The sequence below is a fragment of the Anser brachyrhynchus genome (assembly GCF_964034855.1).
Source record: "Anser brachyrhynchus genome assembly, contig: SCAFFOLD_339, whole genome shotgun sequence".
In the NCBI taxonomy this organism is placed as follows: Eukaryota; Metazoa; Chordata; class Aves; order Anseriformes; family Anatidae; genus Anser; species Anser brachyrhynchus.
In genome coordinates, this window is record NW_027664120.1 from 34,427 (window position 1) to 56,150 (window position 21,724).

General features: G+C 54.0%; 2 protein-coding genes and 1 long non-coding RNA gene across 3 annotated transcripts; 2 read left to right on the forward strand and 1 right to left on the reverse strand.

Moving 5' to 3' along the window:
• Positions 1-10,866: 10,866 nt before the first annotated feature.
• Positions 10,867-11,600, forward strand: LOC308186251. Its single transcript, XR_013943993.1, has 2 exons — positions 10,867-11,109; positions 11,477-11,600. It is a non-coding gene; the product is annotated as an uncharacterized lncRNA (long non-coding RNA).
• A 635-nt stretch (positions 11,601-12,235) lies between these two features.
• On the reverse strand, positions 12,236-19,355 carry LOC308186254 (cellular tumor antigen p53-like; the record flags this gene model as incomplete). The annotated part of the gene is given in 7 exon segments (XM_080608385.1): positions 12,236-12,261; positions 12,396-12,489; positions 12,491-12,583; positions 14,473-14,670; positions 15,641-15,693; positions 15,807-15,915; positions 17,038-19,355. Coding segments are annotated over 4 exon segments (303 nt in total). The 5' UTR covers positions 14,563-14,670; positions 15,641-15,693; positions 15,807-15,915; positions 17,038-19,355.
• Positions 14,561-16,397, forward strand: LOC308186249 (uncharacterized protein; the record flags this gene model as incomplete). The annotated part of the gene is made up of 4 exons (XM_080608382.1): positions 14,561-14,575; positions 14,665-15,326; positions 15,440-15,721; positions 16,373-16,397. The coding sequence occupies 4 exons, from the start codon at positions 14,561-14,563 to the stop codon at positions 16,395-16,397; spliced, it is 984 nt and encodes a 327-aa protein (XP_080464508.1).
• Positions 19,356-21,724: the final 2,369 nt, after the last annotated feature.

The following is a 21,724-nucleotide window of genomic DNA, read 5'->3' on the forward strand; positions in this document are numbered from 1 at the left end:
GGCCCTGCCTCCAGCCAGGGGGAGGAAAGGGACAATCGAGTTTATTGGACTGTGTGGATTCGATGGCCTGGCACGTCAGATGCACAGAAGTATAAGGCTTTGGTAGACACCGGTGCACAATGTACTCTAATGCCATCAAGCTATAAAGGGCCAGAGCCCATCTGTATTTATGGTGTGACGGGGGGATCCCAGCAGTTAACTGTATTGGAGGCTGAAGTGAGTCTAACCGGTAATGAGTGGCAAAAGCACCGTATTGTGACTGGCCCAGATGCTCCGTGCATCCTTGGCATAGACTATCTTAGAAGAGGATATTTCAAGGACCCAAAAGGGTTCCGCTGGGCTTTTGGCATAGCTGCTTTGGAGACAGAGGACATTAAACAGTTGTCTACCTTGCATGGTCTCTCAGAGGACCCTTCTGTTGTGGGGTTGCTGAGGGTTGAAGAACAGCAAGTGCCGATCGCTACCACAACTGTGCACCGGCGGCAATATCGCACCAACCGAGACTCCCTGAGTCCCATCCATAAGCTAATTCGTCAACTGGAGAGCCAAGGAGTGATCAGCAAGACTCATTCACCTTTTAATAGTCCCATATGGCCAGTGCGAAAGTCTAATGGTGAGTGGAGACTAACAGTGGACTATCGTGGCCTGAACGAAGTCACGCCACCACTGAGTGCTGCAGTGCCGGACATGCTAGAACTCCAGTATGAACTGGAATCAAAGGCAGCCAAGTGGTATGCCACAATTGATATCGCTAATGCATTTTTCTCCATCCCTCTAGCAGCACAGTGCAGGCCACAGTTTGCTTTCACTTGGAGGGGAGTCCAATATACTTGGAATCGGCTGCCCCAGGGGTGGAAACACAGCCCTACCATTTGCCATGGACTGATCCAGTCTGCGCTGGAGCAGGGGGAAGCTCCTGAACACCTGCAATACATCGATGACATCATTGTGTGGGGTGACACTGCAGAAGAAGTTTTCGAGAAAGGGAAGAAAATAGTCCAAATCCTTCTGAAGGCCGGTTTTGCCATAAAACAGAATAAAGTTAAAGGACCTGCACGAGAGATCCAGTTTCTAGGAATTAAATGGCAAGATGGACGTCGTCAAATCCCAATGGATGTGATCAACAAGATAACAGCTATGTCTCCACCAACTAGCAAAAAAGAAACACAAACTTTCCTAGGTGTCGTGGGGTTTTGGAGAATGCATATTCCAAATTACAGTCTGATTGTAAACCCGCTCTACCAAGTAACCCGTAAGAAGAATGCTTTTGAATGGGGCCCTGAGCAACGACAAGCCTTTGAACAAATTAAGCAGGAAATAGTTCATGCAGTAGCCCTCGGGCCAGTCCGAACAGGACCAGATGTAAAGAATGTGCTCTACACCGCAGCCGGAGAGAATGGTCCCACCTGGAGCCTCTGGCAGAAAGAACCTGGGGAAACTCGAGGTCGACCCCTGGGGTTTTGGAGTCGGGGATACAGAGGATCTGAAGCCCGCTATACTCCAACTGAAAAGGAGATATTGGCAGCATATGAAGGAGTTCGATCTGCTTCGGAAGTGGTCGGTACTGAAGCGCAGCTCCTCCTGGCACCCCGACTACCGGTACTAGGCTGGATGTTCAAAGGAAGGGTCCCCTCTACGCATCATGCAACTGATGCTACATGGAGCAAGTGGGTTGCACTGATTACTCAGCGGGCTCGAATAGGAAACCCCAGTCGCCCAGGAATCTTGGAGGTGATTATGGACTGGCCAGAAGGCAAATACTTTGGGATATCACCAGAGGAGGAGGTGGTTCGTGCTGAAGAAGCCCCCCTGTACAACAAGCTACCGGAAAATGAGAAGAAATATGCCTTGTTCACTGACGGGTCCTGTCGTATTGTGGGAAAGCATCGGAGATGGAAAGCTGCTGTATGGAGTCCTACACGACGAGTTGCAGAAGCTGCTGAGGGAGAAGGTGAATCGAGTCAGTTTGCAGAAGTAAAAGCCATTCAGCTGGCTTTAGATATTGCTGAACGAGAAAAGTGGCCAGTTCTCTATCTCTATACTGATTCATGGATGGTAGCAAATGCCCTGTGGGGGTGGTTACAGCAATGGAAGCAGAACAACTGGCAGCGCAGGGGCAAGCCCATCTGGGCTGCGGCATTGTGGCAAGATATTGCTGCCCGGGTAGAGAACCTGGTTGTAAAGGTACGCCATGTAGATGCTCATGTGCCCAAGAATCGGGCTACTGAAGAACACCAAAACAACCAGCAGGTGGATCAGGCTGCTAAGATTGAAGTGGCTCAGGTGGACCTGGACTGGCAACATAAAGGTGAATTATTTATAGCCCGATGGGCCCATGACACCTCAGGCCATCAAGGTAGAGATGCAACCTACAGATGGGCTCGTGATCGAGGGGTGGACCTGACCATGGACACTATAGCACAGGTTATTCATGACTGTGAAACATGTGCTGCAATCAAGCAAGCCAAACGGTCAAAACCTCTTTGGTATGGAGGACGATGGCTGAAATATAAATATGGAGAGGCCTGGCAGATTGATTACATCACACTCCCTCAAACCCGCAACGGCAAGCGCCACGTACTTACAATGGTGGAAGCAACCACCGGATGGCTGGAAACATACCCTGTGCCCCATGCCACCGCCCGGAACACTATCCTGGGCCTTGAAAAGCAAGTCTTATGGCGACATGGCACCCCAGAGAGAATTGAGTCAGACAACGGGACTCATTTCCGAAACAACCTTATAGACACTTGGGCCAAAGAACATGGTATTGAGTGGGTGTATCACATCCCCTATCATGCACCAGCCTCTGGAAAAGTTGAACGATACAATGGACTGTTGAAGACTACACTGAAAGCAATGGGTGCTGGGACATTCAAAAATTGGGATACACATTTGGCAAAGGCCACCTGGTTAGTCAATACCAGGGGATCTGCCAACCGAGCTGGTCCTGCCCAATCAAACCTGTTACGCACTGTAGAAGGGGATAAAGTTCCTGTAGTGCACGTAAGAAACATGCTGGGTAAAACAGTCTGGGCTACTCCTGCCTCAGGAAAAGGCAAACCCATTCGTGGAATTGCTTTTGCTCAGGGACCTGGATGCACTTGGTGGGTAATGCAAAAGAATGGGGAGGTCCGGTGTGTACCTCAAGGGGATTTGATACTGGGTGAGAATAGCCCATGAGTTGAATTGTAGTATGTTAATTATTATATAATAATGTATGTCATCACTACCATGATTGCTATATATCATAGATGAAAATGGTGATTAATTAGAATGTATTGGACAGAGTGTAACCTGAGCATGACATAAATGGTATGGAATAAGGGGTGGATATCTGTCCTGGTTCCAGTTAGGACAGAGTTAAGTAGCTCATAGTAGCTGGTAGGGTGCTATGTTTTGGATTAGGATGAGAAGAGCGCTGATAACATGCTGATGTTTTAATTGTTGCAGAGCAGTGTTTACACCAGGCCAAGGACTTTTCGGCTTCTTGCTCTGTCCTGCCAGCGAGCAGGCTGGGGGTGCAGCAGGAGCTGGGAGGGGACAGACCCAGGACAGCTGACCCAAACTGGCCAAAGGGGTATTCCATACCATCTGACGTCATGCTAAACAATATATAGGGGTGGCTGGCCGGGGTGGGGGGGCCGGCTGCTCGGGGATAGGCTGGGCATCGGTCAGCGGGTGGTGAGCAATTGCATTGTGCATCACTTGTTTTCTTACACATTATTATTGTTAATACTATTACCATTATCACTATTATTATTATTATTGTTATTATTATTTTCCTGTCTTAATAAACTGTCTTTATCTCAACTCACCGGCTTCACTTTCCCGTTTCTCTCCCCCATCCCAGAGAGGGAGGGGGGAGGGTGAGCGAACGGCTGTGTGGTGTTTAGCTGCCAGCCGGGTTAAACCACAACACAAGTTAACAGACGCATCGTGTTTTCATGGTCTCAGAAATCTTAAATAAAAAGATAAATAAAAGAATGTAGTTAGTTTAGGAGAATGAGATACATTTTTTTGTCCAGAGATCGATCCTTTTCTCTACTCTTAGGTTCATCTGGGCATCGCTCAGCTCCAGCACTGGTGGCAGCTGCTGCATAGCCTTTTACAGCACTTTCTGGTCACTACAGAGAGCTGTTAGCACAAGTGTCTGACATAATAGTTCTTTTTTTTTTCTGAGAACATCTTTTCTGCTGGGATTTGAACACAACTTCCAACTAAAGAACTGATTTGGTAGCATTTTAAAATATATTTTAATATACCTACATATTTAATATACCTATTTAATAATATACCTACATTTTAATATACCTATTTAATATATCTACAGTGACTGTAGACATGTCATCGGTTTTATTTTATTTTTTACCTGCCTATGATGCGAAAGAGTTTGACTTGCTACTTTGTACCTAGCCCCAATTCCAAGTTAACAGACACATCATGTTTTCACGTTCTCAGAAATCTTAAAAACATAAATAAAATTTAGTTAGCTTAGGAGAATGAGGTATATGTTTTTTTCTGAGAGATGGATCCTTTTCTCTACTCTTAGGTTCATCTGGGCATCGCCCAGCTTCAGCACTGGTGGCAGCTTTTGGATAGCCTCTTCCAGCACTTTCTGGTCACTACAGAGAGCTGTTAGCACAAGTGTCTGACTTAAAAATTTTCCTCTGTGGCCAAGAAGAATGGTACGTATCTGAACGCCTTTCTTAATTACGAGCTTACAGATTCCCCAGCATCTTTCGTATGGGAGCTGTCAAAGGTGAAGGCTGAGTCTGTCTGTCTCCCTAGCATAAAATACGGAGACTTTTCAATGGCTTATTTTGACAGTAATAGAGAACATGTGGATGTATTTTGGGGTTGTAAACACACTGGATTGAGCGTACAGATAATGTCCTAGGGCGGATCTCATGGTTTGCTGCTAATGACAGCCCTCAGCATCAAGGCTGGGGTCTTGGAGAAGCAGGGAGCTGCCGCTGGTGGTGGCAGAACAGCGATGCCGGCGGGGGCTGGACGGAAACTTGCAGCCGAAATGGATGCCCCCAGGAAAGGGGTGGGAGGGCAACAGAGGATGGTGTTGCCCTGAGGAAGAAGATGGGTGCTGGGGTAGGTGGAAGCAAAAGGTAAAAGCTCAGTTTCCCACCTGCTGAGGGAATTTGGAGGGTGCTGGAGCAGCCTGCGCTGGATTGAGGCATCCTGTTTGGGAGCAGAAAGGAGCGGGGGGCTCCTGTGCAATGAAGGGGTGCTCAGAGTGAGGTCTGAGGCTTATGTCTTTGAGGAACAACCCATGCTAAGTGAGCTGGAGCTAATCTGACCTGCTGCCAGGTGTCTGTGTGTCTTGTCCTGCTGGGAAATTGCAAGGGCCTTTTCTGTTTTAAAATCAGCTGGAAAACGTGTTCCTCTTTCTTTGTACTGCCTTGGTGTAACTCTCCGGTAGTGCCCGGTTTGTTGGGGTCAGCTCAGCCATTTAGAAAGCAAAACTGAAACCTTAAATAAAACCTGAATGAATGACCTGCTTCTCCTCCCCTTTGTTTCAATGAGGCTTGCAGAAATGAATGGGGGGGTGCTTGAAGGAGTTGTGTTTCTCTGATCTGTTTTAATTAGATCTTACTTGATAGAGCAAAGTGACTTTACGCTGAAAGCTGATGCAGAAAGTGTGATTTCTACTGCTTATTTTAACCTGTTTGGAAGTCATTAATGCTCTGAGAAAGACCAGTCTGGAAGCAGGATGTAGAGCCCAGCTTGAGGAGGAAGAGGAGGAGACAGACGATGAAATGGACCCTCCTGGTTGCCTGTTGTCTCCCCAGGCAGAGCTTGGTGTCTGCGGCTCCAGGTGCAGAGGAGGAAACGGGGGAGGATTTGGGATCGGTCCCTAAAGCTGCCCTCCCCAGCATCACTTTTACATGCGGGGTCAGTAGGGTGAGGCTGATGACAAGAGCAGGAGTTTATCACCTATATAATTGTTTGTGCAAGTGCCTCGTCCCAGCTTGGATTAAGGAACATCACAGGCTGGGGAGGGCGTGTGTGCCCCCACAAGCCCCCTGCTGTAGGATTTTATCTGCTTGTGGCTGTAGGGCAGAGCTGGGTGCTGGAAGTCCAAGAAACCAAGCCTAACGTGAAGAGGACTTTCCCAGGTCAGCCTCCTGGCGCTGGGAGCCCTGCCGAGCTCTCAGAAGCCATTTGGGTGCTGAGCCCCACGTCGGAGGGGGAGCTGGAAGAAAAGGGAACGTCTGGAAGGGGGAGCTGGCAAACTAGATGGTGGTGGCACTGCTGCGATGTGCATCCCATGTCCTTGTCCTTGTCCCATGAGAGCCAGGCAGCCAAACTGTGTCATCCTGCATCCTGCTTCTCCCCTCGTGAAACTTCACAAAGCCAGGCACCAGGGAGACCGGAGAGCCTGGTAACGTACCCCAAAAGTGCCTGAAAAGTGGTAACGGGGCTGGTGGCTCTGCCAGTATTTCCCTCAACACCATCACTTGAGTGTTTATTATTTTATTTTATTTTATTTTATTTTATTTTATTTTATTTATTTAATTTTATTTTATTTTATTTTATTTTATTTTATTTTATTTTAATTTAATTTAATTTTTATTTTATTTTTTTTCCTGGGACTCTCTGTCCTCGTCCCTCTCTGCTTCTCCCCATGGCAGCAAGACCCAGGGCTGTTGGCAGCGCTCCCACCACCTCTCCTGCCCCTCTTGGCAGTGCCATGGCAGAGAGGAGCTTCTGCAGAGTTCCTGGTTGAAACCTCGTGGCTGCAAAATGCTTCCCAACCCCAGTCCTCTCGTCCCACTGCCGCCTTTTCTTCCACCTGCACGGGAGGGAAATGTACCTGTGGTTATCTCAGAGGGGTCTCCCAAGGCTAAATATGCATTGGGAGACACAAAACCTGTCCTGGGTCTTTAAACTTTTACTTTTTCATACCTAAATTTAACGTTTTCACTTCTGAGCTCCTGTGCAGCTCTGGAGTTGCCCTACTGGAAGGGGTGATGCCTTGTGTTAGGGCAGGATTAGGGGGCGAAGAAGAGGAGAGGCTTTGGGGAACACACAGCATCAGGTCTGAGCCAGACCCAGCAACCTGGGAGCTAAATCCTGGTGGGAACAGTTCTGCAGGGTCTGAACTTATTTGGGAGTGAAGTGGGGGGAATGAGCAGGAGGAGAGGCAATATGCTGGTAGGTACAAGAGAGGAAGAGATATGTTAATTACCGCATGCTTCTGGGAAAACTGCTGCACTTTATATAAGTGATGTTTTTGCTGCATCCCTGATTTTTATCGCCCAGAACGGTCCCAAGTTTTGGTCCTGAGGCTCATCTTTTGGGAGAATTTAGAGCTTGAACTCCGTGAGCTTGCCGGGCTTTCCTGGGTGCTCCCTTGCAATTCCTGGGGCTGTGATGCCCTCTCCCGGCAGCTGCACTGGGGATAATTCCTCTTTGTGTTTCCCTGCTGCCACTGCAAGGCTGCAAGTTTGGAGGCTGAAGGCAGGCAGCACACCCCAGCAGGCATCAGGAGATGGTTGTGGTGCTCCACAAGTAGGAGCTGGGGGAGGCATTGCAGCAAGGCTGTGGATGACCATACCGTCCTGTACCAGGAGCTTTGTTCCCCATAAATTCTCTGGCTTCTGCTCCAACAGTGAAGTTGGCTAAGAAGTATGTCAGAGTACATTTACCACTGGAATTATTGCATGACAAGGAATGGGAATGAGAGCACCTGGCAGAGACGAGGGGGAAGAGGAGTGTATTAAGCTCTGTCTTGCTATGAGATGCTAAGCTTTTTTTTTTTTCATTTTTTTCTCCCTTTTGTTTAGAGCCTCAGCTACAGTTTATACAGCAATGGATGTAGCTACAGGACAGGAGGTAAGTGCTGCCAGAATACCTCTTCAGTGGATCGTCTCCTAAAAGTTAGATTTGATGCTGCAGAATAAAGACATTCTTTCAGGGCTTTGTGATGTTTTCTTCTTAAAGAGACATTCATTTCCTTACTAATAAGGCATAGTCGAGTGGTCTGAGCAGAAAACTGGAAAAATGATTTCCCAGGTTTTAATTTCCATTTCGTATTTGTAGAGAATCTTCCTGTATCCACAAAGGCTGGAAGCAAATGTTGAGACGGGATAGTTCCTCAGCAGGACTTTCTTCATCGCTGATATTTCTTCTTGTCCCCATTTAAAGTCTTTTATCTTCTACTCCTTTGTTTCCTATGCTTACACGAGTTGATTTGCATAGAAATAGTTCCTTTGCCCACCTGCTTTTTGCCCTAGAATTGAGAGATGAGGAGTGTGTCTTTTTTCTCCTAAATATTGAAAAGTGCTGTGCATATTGCATGCCTAGGTAATAAACTAGTAGGAATGGATATGCAGCTTCAGTGAAAGTGATTATTGCTAGATGGAGGATTGTTTAAGAGTGAAGTGTATACGTTATTCCAGATATGTTTATGGAAGTCTGCAGCACTGCGTTTCTGCGTTGCTTTTGTACAACATCAGGGTTTCCCACCGGTAAATTTCGTGACTAAATTTTGTGACTGTGCTTTTGGATGAAACTGCCTCACCCCCCTTCACAATTCCTGAAGAAATAAGGCAGCTTAATTGCAGCCTCTGAGGAAGGGGCATCGCGTTTATTTTGAAGCAAGGAGAAATTTTATAGGAGGAGGAAATCCTTTGGTGGTTTTCTGCTTTCCTTCTGGACCCCTTCAGAGACTCCCCTGTGAATATTTGAACCCTTAGAGTACCAGTGACTTTTAAAATGATTCCCCTTATACTAGTTTGATTTTTAAAGTTGCATTTGGGATCGCTCTATGGCATCCTGTTAACCTGTTCCTTCCCCTGAAGTGCTGCTGGTACCAAGCCTGCGAGCTCAGGAGCTCAGGGAAAGGCGGCACGTTTTAGAAGCACTAGAAGGAAATTTCTTTATTGCGCAACACAGAGGAGCCTTGGGCAGCTCCCAGGGTTAAGAATACTTGTGATTTTCACTGATGATAGCTATTTAGTATAACCACAGCTGTTTAGTTTGTATTCTAATGCACATGACAGTATTAGGAGAATACCCCAAGGATCAAGTATGCTCTTGGGCCTACTTTAGAACAGGAGTGCAGAAGTACTGGGGCTCCCTCGGTATCCTTGGTCTGGAATTTCTTTATGTGCAGCAAATGCCTTCCCTCTCTTCTTCACCTTTCTCCTCTCTGGTCTTGTGCAAAGAGCAGCATGGGGCTTTTGTTTCTCCCTTATTTAAGTCCTGTTTGGCAGCCTCGTGAATACCATGGAAGAACAGCGCGGTGTCTGCCTGTTCTTGCCTTCTCATGTGTGGGGCTTTTCCTATAGAGTCTCCTGCCATACTATCAAAACGCTAGTTGTATCCATCCGTGTTGGCACTCTGTGGTTTGTTTCTTTCAGTCCTTGCTTTTGGGAGCCACATCAGTCTATACTGCTTTCTCTGCAAGTAGCAGTTTTGTAAAGACATAATTACATTTTGTTCCCTTTGCCGAAATATTGTGCTAAGGCCAGTTGGGCTGTTACATCTATCAAAATGTTGCTGCCTCCCGCTGGGAGGCATACAAAAAGGCAGAAGTAAATCCTTTAAAAGTTTATAGTTATAATTTGGAAAGAAGGAAGATCAGCTGTTAAGACTAGAGATGTAAATCCTAGAAAGGGAAAATGCTAAAAGAGTTTGGAAGAAATCTTCTGACTGGTCTTAAACGCTCCGTTGTACTTCGAGGGAAACTCATTAACTCTTTAAGGACTGAAGCTGAAAGTACAGGTTTTATGTGCTGAAGGGCATAAAATTATTGGAGAGTATCCAGAGGAGGTTGCTGAAGATGGTGAAAGCTCTGGTGGGCAAGAGGTGTGAGGAGCAGCTGAAGTCTCTTGGTTTGTTCAGCCGAGAGAAGAGGCGACTGAGGAGAGGCCTCACGGCGGCCCTCAGCTTCCTGAGGAGGGGAGTGGAGGGGCAGGCGCTGATCTCTTCTCTCTGGGCACCCGAGGGAACAGCACGGAGCTTCATTGCCTCAGCCCCCTCCAGTCGCTGCAGGTCACTAAGGAAGAGGTAGATCGCAGCATGCTCCACACACGCTTACTTTTGTACCAGCACGGTGCCACTGCAGGTGCCCAGCAGCCGTCTGCAAGGCGCTCTTGAGTGGAAGGGAGAGACGAGTGCCGTGGAGCAGTCCCCCGATTCTCCCATCAAAAAGTGCCCCCATTCCGAAGCCTTTGGGTACACCTGAACTCCCCTGGGGAGCCTTTATGCAACCCCACACAACAGGACTCTGCGCCTTCTCTCTCTCCAGACCCTAACCCTAATTAAGGCCCCCCCCATAGCCACTAAGACCCCCCCCCCCAAGCCATTAAGGATCCTCCCTGGGACCCCCCCAACCCCCCCCCCAGGATATTAAGCCTAACCCTAATTACGCCCCTAATTAAGCCTCCCAACCCAAGCCTTTGGGTAGACCTGACCTCCCTTGGGGAGCCTTTACACAGCCCCACACGCAACGGGACTCTGCGCCTTCTCTCTCCAAACAACCCTGACCCTAACCCTAATTACGCCCCTAATTAAGCCTCCCAACGGAAGCCTTTGGGTAGACCTGATCTCCCTTGGGGGAGGGGAAGGTGTGTGGGGGGGTGTTGGGAGGGGTCCCGGGGAGGGTCCTTAATGGCTTGGGGGGGGGGGGGGTCCTTAATATGGCTGGGGGGGGCCTTAATGCCTGGGGCGGGGTCGTTAATATCCCTGGGGGGGGCTCTTAATGGCCGAGGGGGGGGTCATTAATGGCTGGGGGGTTCCTTAATATCCCCCGGGGGGGGGGTCCTTAATATCCCGGGGGGGTGTTGGCGGGGCCCTGGGGAGGGTCCTTAATGGCTTGGGGGGGGAGTCTTAGGAATCTGCGGGGGGGGGGGGGCCTTAATATCGCCAGATGGTCTCCGAGGAAGGTAACTCCTCTGGGGTCTCCTTAAACAGGGGCTGAGCTGCTGGGGGCACGGCTGGATTTGGGGTCCCACAGGTGTGACTGTCTGGGAGACCCTCAGCCTCATTCCCCCTCCCCATAACAACCCAGTGGTGAAATTGGGTGCTGGGGATTTTTCGTTATCTCACTTTGTTGAGGTCCTGCCTCGTGTCAACACACTGGTGGTGAGTGGAAACCCCTTGAGACCCAACCCCTTCCCGGCCCTCTCCTTCCCACACCTGCTCCTCCTATTTTGGGTGTGGGTCAATGGTATTTTTGTAGGGTTTGCAGCTGGGGGCAGGTAGGGAGGTGGAGACCAAACGTCTTTTCCCAGTGGCTGCTGTGGAGGAGCATCAGCGACGGGTTTTACCCTTCACCCTTAGCCTTTTCAACCCCCCTTCCCCATTTCCTATTTTCATAAATTACCAAGTTGCAGCAAAAAAAAATAAAATTGCTTGAAAGCACATTAAGGACATTTCTGCCGGCATGGCAAAGCTGCCCAGGGTGTGGAAAGGGTTTTTGCAGTCTCCTTTCTTTCATCACTTCCCGCAGCGGGACGCAACCTTGTGCTGAATCCCAAGGAGATAAAATGAGCCATAGCCCAGAGACATTTCTGCTTTACGAGGTCCCCTCTGTGCTTTATTGTATTCCTTGAAATGAAAGCCAGTTTCTTTTATTTGCGTGGAGTTAGTCCCTTCTGCCTCTGCTCCTTGCACCTCACCTCCGTCCCCCCTGCCTGTCTCCCTCTCTATCCCCCAGCCGCAGTCCCTGCCCCGACCCTCTGGGTGCTGCAGGGACAGAAGGAATATTTCTTTGGAGAGAGAAGGCCCCCCCCAATCACCCCCAAGCCCAACTCCCCCCATGCCCCCAGCCCCCTGTTTCCCCAAGGACCCCCCCCAGTCCCACCCAAACCCAATTCCCCCATGCCCCCCCCCCCACCAAGGACCCCCCTAATCCCAATTCCCCTATGCCCCCCCCATTCCCCCCCGAGGCCCCCCCCAATCACCCCCAAGCCCAACTCCCGTCATGTCCCCAGCCCCCCATTTCCCCAAGGACCCCCCCCAATCCCACCCAAACCCAATTCCCCCATGCCCCCCCCCACCAAGGACCCCCCCAAACCCAACTCCCCCCATACCCCTGACCCCCCCAAAGCCCCCCCAACCCCCCCCAATGCCCCCCCCACCATCAGTGCCCTCCCCATTGCGCTCATGGTGGTGGCAGCGCCACCCCAAACCCCTGACACCCCCCCCAAACCCCCCCATACCCCATGCCCCCCCATGACCCCATGGCCCCCCGTGCCCCCCCCCCCGCTCACTGTCGGCGCCCTCCCCATTGCGCTCGTGGTGGGGGCAGCGCCACCCCAAACCCATCTCCCCCCATACCCTTGCCCCCCCCCCCAACCCCCCCCATACCCCTGTCCCCCCCCAAAACCCCAAAGCCCCCCCAACCCCCCCGTGCCCCCCCCTCTCACCGTCGGTGCCCTCCCCGTTGCGCTCGTGGTGGGGGCAGCGCCGCACCACCTCGGCCACGTGCTCCGACTTCTTGTAGAGGGCCACGGCGCGCAGCACGGCCCCCGGGGGGGGGCGCGGCCCCCACCCGCACCTGCACCGGGCAGGGCTTGGCCAGCCGGCAGTACAGCTTGTTCAGCACCGGCGAGTAGTGGGGGGGGGGCACGGGGTCACCCCCAGGGAGCCCTCCGAGGCGTGCCCCCCCCCCCCCCCCGAGAACCTGTTAGGACCCCCCCCTTAAATAACTGAGACCCCCCCCCCAAATAACCAAGAACCCCCCCCAGCGTATAAGAGCCCCCTGACATATAGGGACCCTGACAATTAATGACCCCCCCCCCCCCAATAATGGAGAACCCCCCCCAAAGTGTATAAGAACCCCCTGACACATAGGGACCCTGCCAATTAATGACCCCCCCCCCCCCAAAATATGGGAACCCAGAGCTAGGATCCCCCCCAAAATAATGGAGACCCCCCCAAATAACCGAGAACCCCCCCCCCCCCAGGGGCATAAGAACCCCCTGGCATATAGGGACCCCACCAATTAATGACACCCCCCCCCCCCCCCAAAAAATATGGGAACCCAGAGCTAGGACCCCCCGCAAATAATGGAGACCCCCCCCCCAGGTGTATAAGAGCCCCCCGCCATATAGGGACCCTGCCAATTAATGACCCCTCCCCCCCAAAAAAATATGGGAACCCAGAGCTAGGCCCCCCCCCCCAAAATAATGGAGACCCCCCCCAAATAACGGAGACCCCCCCCAAATAACCAAACTCCCCCCCCCCCCCCAAGGTGTATAAGAACCCCCTGGCATATAGGGACCCCACCAATTAATGACCACCCCCCCCCAAAAAAAATATGGGAACCCAGAGCTAGGACCCCCCCCAAATAATGGAGACCCCCCCCCCAAATAACCAAACTCCCCCCCCCCCCCCAGGTGTATAAGAGCCCCCTGACATACAGGGACCCTGCCAATTAATGACCCCCCCCAGGTGTATAAGAACCCCCCGCCATATAGGGACCCTGCCAATTAATGACCCCCCCCCCAAATAATGGAGACCCCCCCCCCCAAATAACCAAACTCCCCCCCCCCCCCCAGGTGTATAAGAGCCCCCTGACATACAGGGACCCTGCCAATTAATGACCCCCCCCCCCCCCCAAAAATATGGGAACCCAGAGCTAGGACCCCCCCCAAAATAATGGAGACCTCCCCCAGGTGTATAAGAACCCCCTGGCATATAGGGGCCTGCCAATTAATGACCCCCCTGCTGATCGGGACCCCTTTTTGGGGTTTCCTGGGTGACCCCACAACCCCATAGCCCCCCCCCGAAAATATTGTGTCCCCCCCCATGCCCCCCCCAAAACAACTCCATCCCCCCCAGCCCCCCAATCCCATACCCCTCCCTCCCCATTTCACCCCTCCCGCTGACCAGGACCCCCTCTATGGGGTTTCCTGGGTGACCCCCCAACCCCGTATAACCACCCCAGCCCCCCCAAAAAATATTGTCCCCCCCCGTGCCCCCCCCAAACAACTCCAGCCCCCCCAGCCCCCCCCACCCCCCAATCCCGTACCCCTCCCTCCCCATTTCACCCCTCCCGCTGACCGGGACCCCCTTTATGGGGTCTCCTGGGTGACCCCACAACCCCGTAACCTCCCCAAAAATATTGTGTCCCCCCCCAGTACCCCCCCCAAACGACTCCAGCCCCCCCCCAGCCCCCCCCACCCCCCAATCCCGTACCCCTCCTCTCCATTTCACCCCTCCCGCTGACCGGGACGCCCTTACGGGGTCTCCTGGGTGACCCCACAACCCTGTATAAGCCCCCCCGCCGCCCCCAAAAATATTGTGTCCCCCCCCATGCCCCCCCCAAAACAACTCCAGCCCCCCCACCCCCCAATCCCATACCCCTCCCTTCCCATTTCACCCCTCCCGCTGACCGGGACGCCCTTTATGGGGTCTCCTGGGTGACCCCACAACCCCGTATAACCCCCCCCCCCCCCCCAAATATTGTCCCCCCCCCCGCGCCCCCCCCGGCCCACGTACGGTGCAGGTGACGGACTTGGCGGTGCCGGCCTCCAGGAAGCCCAGCTGGAAGTCGTAGTGGCCCCCGTAGTCCTCGGTGGACGGCACCATGGGGGACGGGGACGCCCGGGGGGGCTCGGGGGGAGCCGCCGGGGGGGGCTCGGCACCGGGGGGGAGCCCGGGGGGGGGCTCACTCGGCTCCAGGGGGCACAGGTCCTGCTGGGGGGGGGGGGGGGGGCCTTGGGGGCAGCCGAATGGCAGGGGCCCTTGTGGACCCTTTTTGGGGTCGTTCGGGTCCCTTTTGGGGTCGTTCAGGACCCTTCTGGGTGCCAGGGTCCCTTTTTGGGGACACCGAAACCCCTTTTTGGGGTCATCCAGGACCCTTCTGGGGACACCCAGGTCCCTTTTTGGGACAGCTGGGTGCCAGGGTCCCTTTATGGGGACACTGAAACCCCTTTTTGGGGTCATTCACGACCTTTTGGGTGCCAGGGTCCCTTTTTGGGGACATCCAGGTCCTTTCTGGGGACGCTCAGGTCCCTTTTGGGGTCAACCAGATCCCTTTTGGAGACACCCAGGACCCTCTTCGGTACAGCTGGGTGTCAGGGTCCCTTTTTGGGGACACCCAGGTCCCTTTTGGGGTTATCCAAGTCCCTTTTGGGGACATCCAGGTCCCTTTTTGGGGTCATTCAGGACCCTTTTGTGTGCCAGGGTCCCTTTTTGGGGACAGCTGGGTGCCAGGGTCCCTTTCTGGGGACATCCAAGCCCCTTTTGGGGTCATCCAGGTCCCTTTTGGGGACAGCTGGCTACCAGGGTCCCCTCTGGGGACACCGAGGTCCCTTTTGGGGACACCGAGGTCCCCTGTGGGGGTCATCCAGGTCCCTTTTGGGGACAGCTGGGGGCCAGGATCCCATTTTGGGGACACCCACGTCCCTTTTGGGGTCATCCAGGACCCTTTTGGGTGCCAGGGTCCCTTTCTGGGGACACCCAGGTCCCTTTTGGGGACAGCTGGGGGCCACGGCCCCTTTTGGGAAGCACCCACAGACCCGGCTGCTTTTTGGGGATCCCTCGAAATCCAGAACCCTGTTGGGGTCACCCAGGTGCTGGGGTCCTTTGGGGACCCACGGGGTCCTTTGGGGACACCAGGACCCCCCCTTGGGGACACCGGAACCTCCCCCCCCCCCCCCCTTACCACAGCCAGCGGATCGTCGGGGGGGGGACAGCGAGTGCATGTTATCGGGGAGCCTGGAAGGGGGGGCAATAAGGTCATCGGGTGGCGCCCCCCCGTGTCCCTGTCCCCCCCCCATGTCCCTGTCCCCCCCCCCATGTCCCTGTCCCCCCCCCCCCCCCGCACTCACATGTTCCAGAGGTCGAGGAAGACTTCGGTCAGGGGGGGCTCCAGCAGCGGCTCCAGCTCCTCCGCCATGGGGCCGGTCCCCGGGGGGGGCACCCAGGCTCTGGGGTCCCCTAAGGGGGGGGGGGGGGGGGGACGGGGACACAGGGGAGACAGTGCTGTCACTGGGGGGGGGCCAGCCGGGGGTCCCCTGTAATGGGGGGGGGGCACCCAGATCGCCTTGGGGGGGGCCGCCTGGGTCTTTGGGGGGAAATGGGGGCGGGGGGGGGAGCCTCATAGCCCCCCCCTTCCCAGTTATGGCTGCACAAATGGGGGGGGGGGCGGCCAGTATGGGGCCCCCCCAACCCTGCAGGGATGGGAGCAGCTGGACAGGGACCTCCCCCAAACAGGGACCCCAAAAGGACCCCCCCATAAAGGGACCCCATGGGGACCCCTCCCCTTATGGGGACCCCAAAGAGACTCCCCCATACAGGGACCCTAAAGAGACCCCAAAGAGACCCCCCCCCCATATAGGAGACCCCAAAGAGACGCCCCCATACAGGGGCCCCAAAAGGGCCCCTCCCCATACAGGGACCCCAAAGAGACCCCCCCATAGAGGGACCCCAAAGAGACCCCCCTCCATACAGGGACCCCAAAGAGACCTCCCCCTTACAGGGACCCCAAAGAAACTCCCCCCCCAAGCAGGGACCCCAAAAGGACCCCCCCCCAATACAGGGACCCCAAAGAGACCCCCCCATACAAGGACCCCAAAGTGACTCCCCTTACAGGGACCACAAAGTGACCCCCCCACATGGTGACCCCAAAGACACCCCCCCATACAGACCCCCCCCACCTGTGAGGACCCCAAAGGGTCCCTGCTGCCCCCCCCAAAACACCCCCCCATGCGCCCCCCCCAACCACCACAGGGACCCCTGCACCCCCCCGCCCAAGCCCAGGGACCCCCAAAGAACTTTCAGGGGGGGCTGTGGGGGGGTCCCCCCAACCCCCCAGCCCCTCAGAGCCCCCCCCGCCCCCCCCTCCCCAAAGACCCCCTCCCACTCCGGCCCCCCCCCCCCAAAACACAGGCCGGGGGGGGGGGGGGCTCAGTACCGGGCCCCTGCAGCGCCCCCCGCGCCCGGGACCCCCCCAGCGGGGGTGCCCCGAGGTTCCCCGAGCCCCCCCCGTGCCCACACCCCCCCGTGACCCCCCCCAGGCCCCCCCCGAGCCCCCCCCGGGGCCCCCCCGGCCCCCGCCACCTCCGTTCGCGGCGCCGCCGCCTCCGCTGCACGCGCTGGGGAATCCCCCGGCCCAGCAGGCACCGCGCGCTGAAGCCGCGCCGCCATCTTGGGTGAGGGCAAAGGGCCGGGCAGGGCTGGGAGATACCAAGTGGGTTTGGGGGGGGGGGTGTCCCTTGTTAATTAATAGTCGTTAATAACGGCTCAGAAAGAACACACCCGCCCCCCCCCCCTCCCGTGGCCGGATTTGCCTCGTCGGCCCTACCCCTGTTGGGGGATACTGGGAGCACTGGGGGGTACTGGGCGCGCTGCGGGGACAAGGAGCACTGGGGGGACTGGCGGGTACTGGAAGTGCTGGGGGCGCTGGGGTCCCCCTCACCCGGCCGTGCAGTGTCCCAGTGCCACCAGTAAGGGGGTTCAGGGACTGCTGGAGGGAACTGGGAGTCCCCCACATGCATCTGTCTGGGATCCCAGCTACACCAGTACAGAGGGTTGGGGGTACTGGGAGCACTGGGGTCCCCCTCACTCAGCTTTTTCCTGTACCAGTCACACCAGTAGGTGGGTCTGGGGGCTCCTGGGGGGCACAGGGGGCACCCTTATCCTTCAATTTGGGGGTGCCCCCCGCTGCCACCCCCTTGCCACGTCACCCCAATGCAAACCCCCAAACTTTGGATGCTCAAACCGGGAGCCTTGGACCCTTAAGATGGGGCCTGGACCCTAAAAGGAGGCTTTGGGTCCTAAAAATGAGGGTTGGGGCCCTTAAAATGCAGCTGTGGGTGTGCAACGAGAAGCCTTGAAATCCCAAACCAAAGCTCTGATCCCCAAAAAATGGGGGCGTGGACCCCACTGTGATGCTTTGGGGCCCTGAAATGAGGATTAGGGTCTGACAACGAGCCCTTCGTCCCTCAGAGGTCTCATTATACCCTACAAATAAGGCCGTCTCTGCTTGAAGGAGGGCTTGGGGCTTCCTGTGGAGATTCAGCACCAAAAAATGAGGCTCTGGGACCTAAAGAGAAGGGTTTGGGCCTAAAGAAAAGGGTTTGGGCCCTAAAGAGAGGGTTTGGGGCCCTAACGCGAAGGGTTTGGGCCCCAAAGAGATTGGTTTGCAGCCTTAAGAGAGGGCCTAGCCCCTACAGAGAACGGTTTGGGCCCTAAAGAAAGAGGTGTGGGCCCTAAAGAGAGCAGTTTGGGGCCTAAAGAGAGGGGTTTGCGCCCTAGAGAGAAGTCTTTGGGCCCTAAAGAGAAGGGTTTGGTCCGTAAAGAAAGGGGTCTGGGCCCTAAAGAGCGGGGTTTGGGCCCTAAAGAGAGGGGTTTGGGCCCCAAAGAGAAGTGTTTGGGCCCTAAAGTGAGGGGTTTGGGCCCTAAAGAGAGGGGTTTGTGGCCTAGAGAGAAGGGTTTGGACCTAAAGAAAAGGGTTTGGCCTGAAAGAGAAGGGTTTCAGGCCCAAAAGAGAAGGGTTTGGACCTAACGAAAAGGGTTTGGACCTAACAAAAAGGGTTTGGGCCCTAAAGAGAAGGGTTTGGGCCCTAAAGAGAAGGGTTTGGACCTAAAGAAAAGGGTTTGGGCCCTAAAGAGAGCGGTTTGGGCCCTAAAAAGAGGGGTTTGGGCCTAAAGAGAAGAGTTTGTGCCCTAAAGAGAAGGGTTTCGGACCTGAAGGGTTTGGGCCCTAAAGAGAGGGGTTTGGTCCGTAAAGAGAAGGGTTTGGGCCCTAAAAAAGAAGTGTGGGCCCTGAAGAGAGCAGTTTGGGCCCTAAAGAGAAGGGTTTGCGCCCTAGAGAGAAGTGTTTGGGCCCTAAAGAGAAGGGTTTGGTCCGTAAAGAAAGGGGTCTGGGCCCTAAAGAGAGGGGTTTGGGCCCCAAAGAGAAGTGTTTGGGCCCTAAAGTGAGGGGTTTGGGCCCTAAAGAGAGGGGTTTGTGGCCTAGAGAGAAGGGTTTGGACCTAAAGAAAAGGGTTTGGCCTGAAAGAGAAGGGTTTCAGGCCCAAAAGAGAAGGGTTTGGACCTAACGAAAAGGGTTTGGACCTAACAAAAAGGGTTTGGGCCCTAAAGAGAAGGGTTTGGGCCCTAAAGAGAAGGGTTTGGACCTAAAGAAAAGGGTTTGGGCCCTAAAGAGAGCGGTTTGGGCCCTAAAAAGAGGGGTTTGGGCCTAAAGAGAAGAGTTTGTGCCCTAAAGAGAAGGGTTTCGGACCTGAAGGGTTTGGGCCCTAAAGAGAGGGGTTTGGTCCGTAAAGAGAAGGGTTTGGGCCCTAAAAAAGAAGTGTGGGCCCTGAAGAGAGCAGTTTGGGCCCTAAAGAGAAGGGTTTGCGCCCTAGAGAGAAGTGTTTGGGCCCTAAAGAGAAGAGTTTGGTCCATAAAGAAAGGGGTCAGGGCCCCAAAGAGAAGTGTTTGGGCCCTAAAGTGAGGGGTTTGGGCCCTAAAGAGAGGGGTTTGTGGCCTAGAGAGAAGGGTTTGGACCTAAAGAAAAGGGTTTGGCCTGAAAGAGAAGGGTTTCAGGCCCAAAAGAGAAGGGTTTGGACCTAACGAAAAGGGTTTGGACCTAACAAAAAGGGTTTGGGCCCTAAAGAGAAGGGTTTGGGCCCTAAAGAGAAGGGTTTGGACCTAAAGAAAAGGGTTTGGGCCCTAAAGAGAGCGGTTTGGGCCCTAAAAAGAGGGGTTTGGGCCTAAAGAGAAGAGTTTGTGCCCTAAAGAGAAGGGTTTCGGACCTGAAGGGTTTGGGCCCTAAAGAGAGGGGTTTGGTCCGTAAAGAGAAGGGTTTGGGCCCTAAAAAAGAAGTGTGGGCCCTGAAGAGAGCAGTTTGGGCCCTAAAGAGAAGGGTTTGCGCCCTAGAGAGAAGTGTTTGGGCCCTAAAGAGAAGGGTTTGGTCCATAAAGAAAGGGGTCAGGGCCCTAAAGAGAGGGGTCAGGGCCCCAAAGAGAAGTGTTTGGGCCCTAAAGTGAGGGGTTTGGGCCCTAAAGAGAGGGGTTTGTGGCCTAGAGAGAAGGGTTTGGACCTAAAGAAAAGGGTTTGGCCTGAAAGAGAAGGGTTTCAGGCCCAAAAGAGAAGGGTTTGGACCTAACGAAAAGGGTTTGGACCTAACAAAAAGGGTTTGGGCCCTAAAGAGAAGGGTTTGGGCCCTAAAGAGAAGGGTTTGGACCTAAAGAAAAGGGTTTGGGCCCTAAAGAGAGCGGTTTGGGCCCTAAAAAGAGGGGTTTGGGCCTAAAGAGAAGAGTTTGTGCCCTAAAGAGAAGGGTTTCGGACCTGAAGGGTTTGGGCCCTAAAGAGAGGGGTTTGGTCCGTAAAGAGAAGGGTTTGGGCCCTAAAAAAGAAGTGTGGGCCCTGAAGAGAGCAGTTTGGGCCCTAAAGAGAAGGGTTTGCGCCCTAGAGAGAAGTGTTTGGGCCCTAAAGAGAAGGGTTTGGTCCATAAAGAAAGGGGTCAGGGCCCTAAAGAGAGGGGTCAGGGCCCCAAAGAGAAGTGTTTGGGCCCTAAAGTGAGGGGTTTGGGCCCTAAAGAGAGGGGTTTGTGGCCTAGAGAGAAGGGTTTGGACCTAAAGAAAAGGGTTTGGCCTGAAAGAGAAGGGTTTCAGGCCCAAAAGAGAAGGGTTTGGACCTAACGAAAAGGGTTTGGACCTAACAAAAAGGGTTTGGGCCCTAAAGAGAAGGGTTTGGGCCCTAAAGAGAAGGGTTTGGACCTAAAGAAAAGGGTTTGGGCCCTAAAGAGAGCGGTTTAGGCCCTAAAAAGAGGGGTTTGGGCCTAAAGAGAAGAGTTTGTGCCCTAAAGAGAAGGGTTTCGGACCTGAAGGGTTTGGGCCCTAAAGAGAGGGGTTTGGTCCGTAAAGAGAAGGGTTTGGGCCCTAAAGAGAAGGGTTTGGGCCCTAACGTGAGGGGTTTGGGCCCTAACGAGAAGGGTTTCGGCCCTGAAGGGTTTGGGCCCTAATGAAAGGGGTTTGGGCCCTAAATAGAGCAGTTTGTGGCCTAAAGAGAGCATTTTGGGGCCTAAAGAGAATGCTTTGGTCCCTAAAGAGTAGGGTTTGGTTCCTAAAGAGAGGGGTTTGGGGCCTAAAGACAAGGGTTTGGACCTAATGAAACGGGTTTGGGCCCTAAAGAGAAGGGTTTGGGCCTAAAGAAAAGGGTTTGGGCCCTAAAGAGAGCAGTTTGGGCCCTAAAGAGAGAACGGTTTCGGTCCAAAAGAGAGGGGTTTGGGCCCTAAAGAGAAGGGTTTCGGTCCTAAAGAGAGGGGTTTGGGCCCTAAAGAGAAGGGTTTGGGCCCTAAAGTGAGGGGTTTGGGCCCTAAAGTGAAGGGCTTTGGGCCCTAAAGAGAGCAGTTTGGGCCTTAAAGAGAGCGGTTTGGGCCCTAAAGAGAGGGGTTTGGGCCCTAAAGAGATGGGTTTGGACCTAAAGAGAAGGGTTTGGACCTAAAGAAAAGGGTTTGGGACCTAAAGAAAAGGGTATGGGCCCTAAAGAGAGCGGTTTGCTCCCTAAAGAGAGTGGTTTGGGCCCTAAAAAGAGGGATTTGGGCCCTGAAGGGTTTGGGCCCTAAAGAGAGAGTTTGGGGCCCAAAAGCGAAGGGTTTGGGCCCCAAAGAGATTGGTTTGCAGCCTTAAGAGAGGGGCTAGCCCCTAAAGAGAAGGGTTTGGGCCCTAAAGAAGGGGATCTGGGTCCTAAAGAGTGGGGTTTGGTCCCTAAAGAGAAGGGTTTGGGCCCTAAAGAAGGGGGTTTGGGCCCTAAAAAAAGA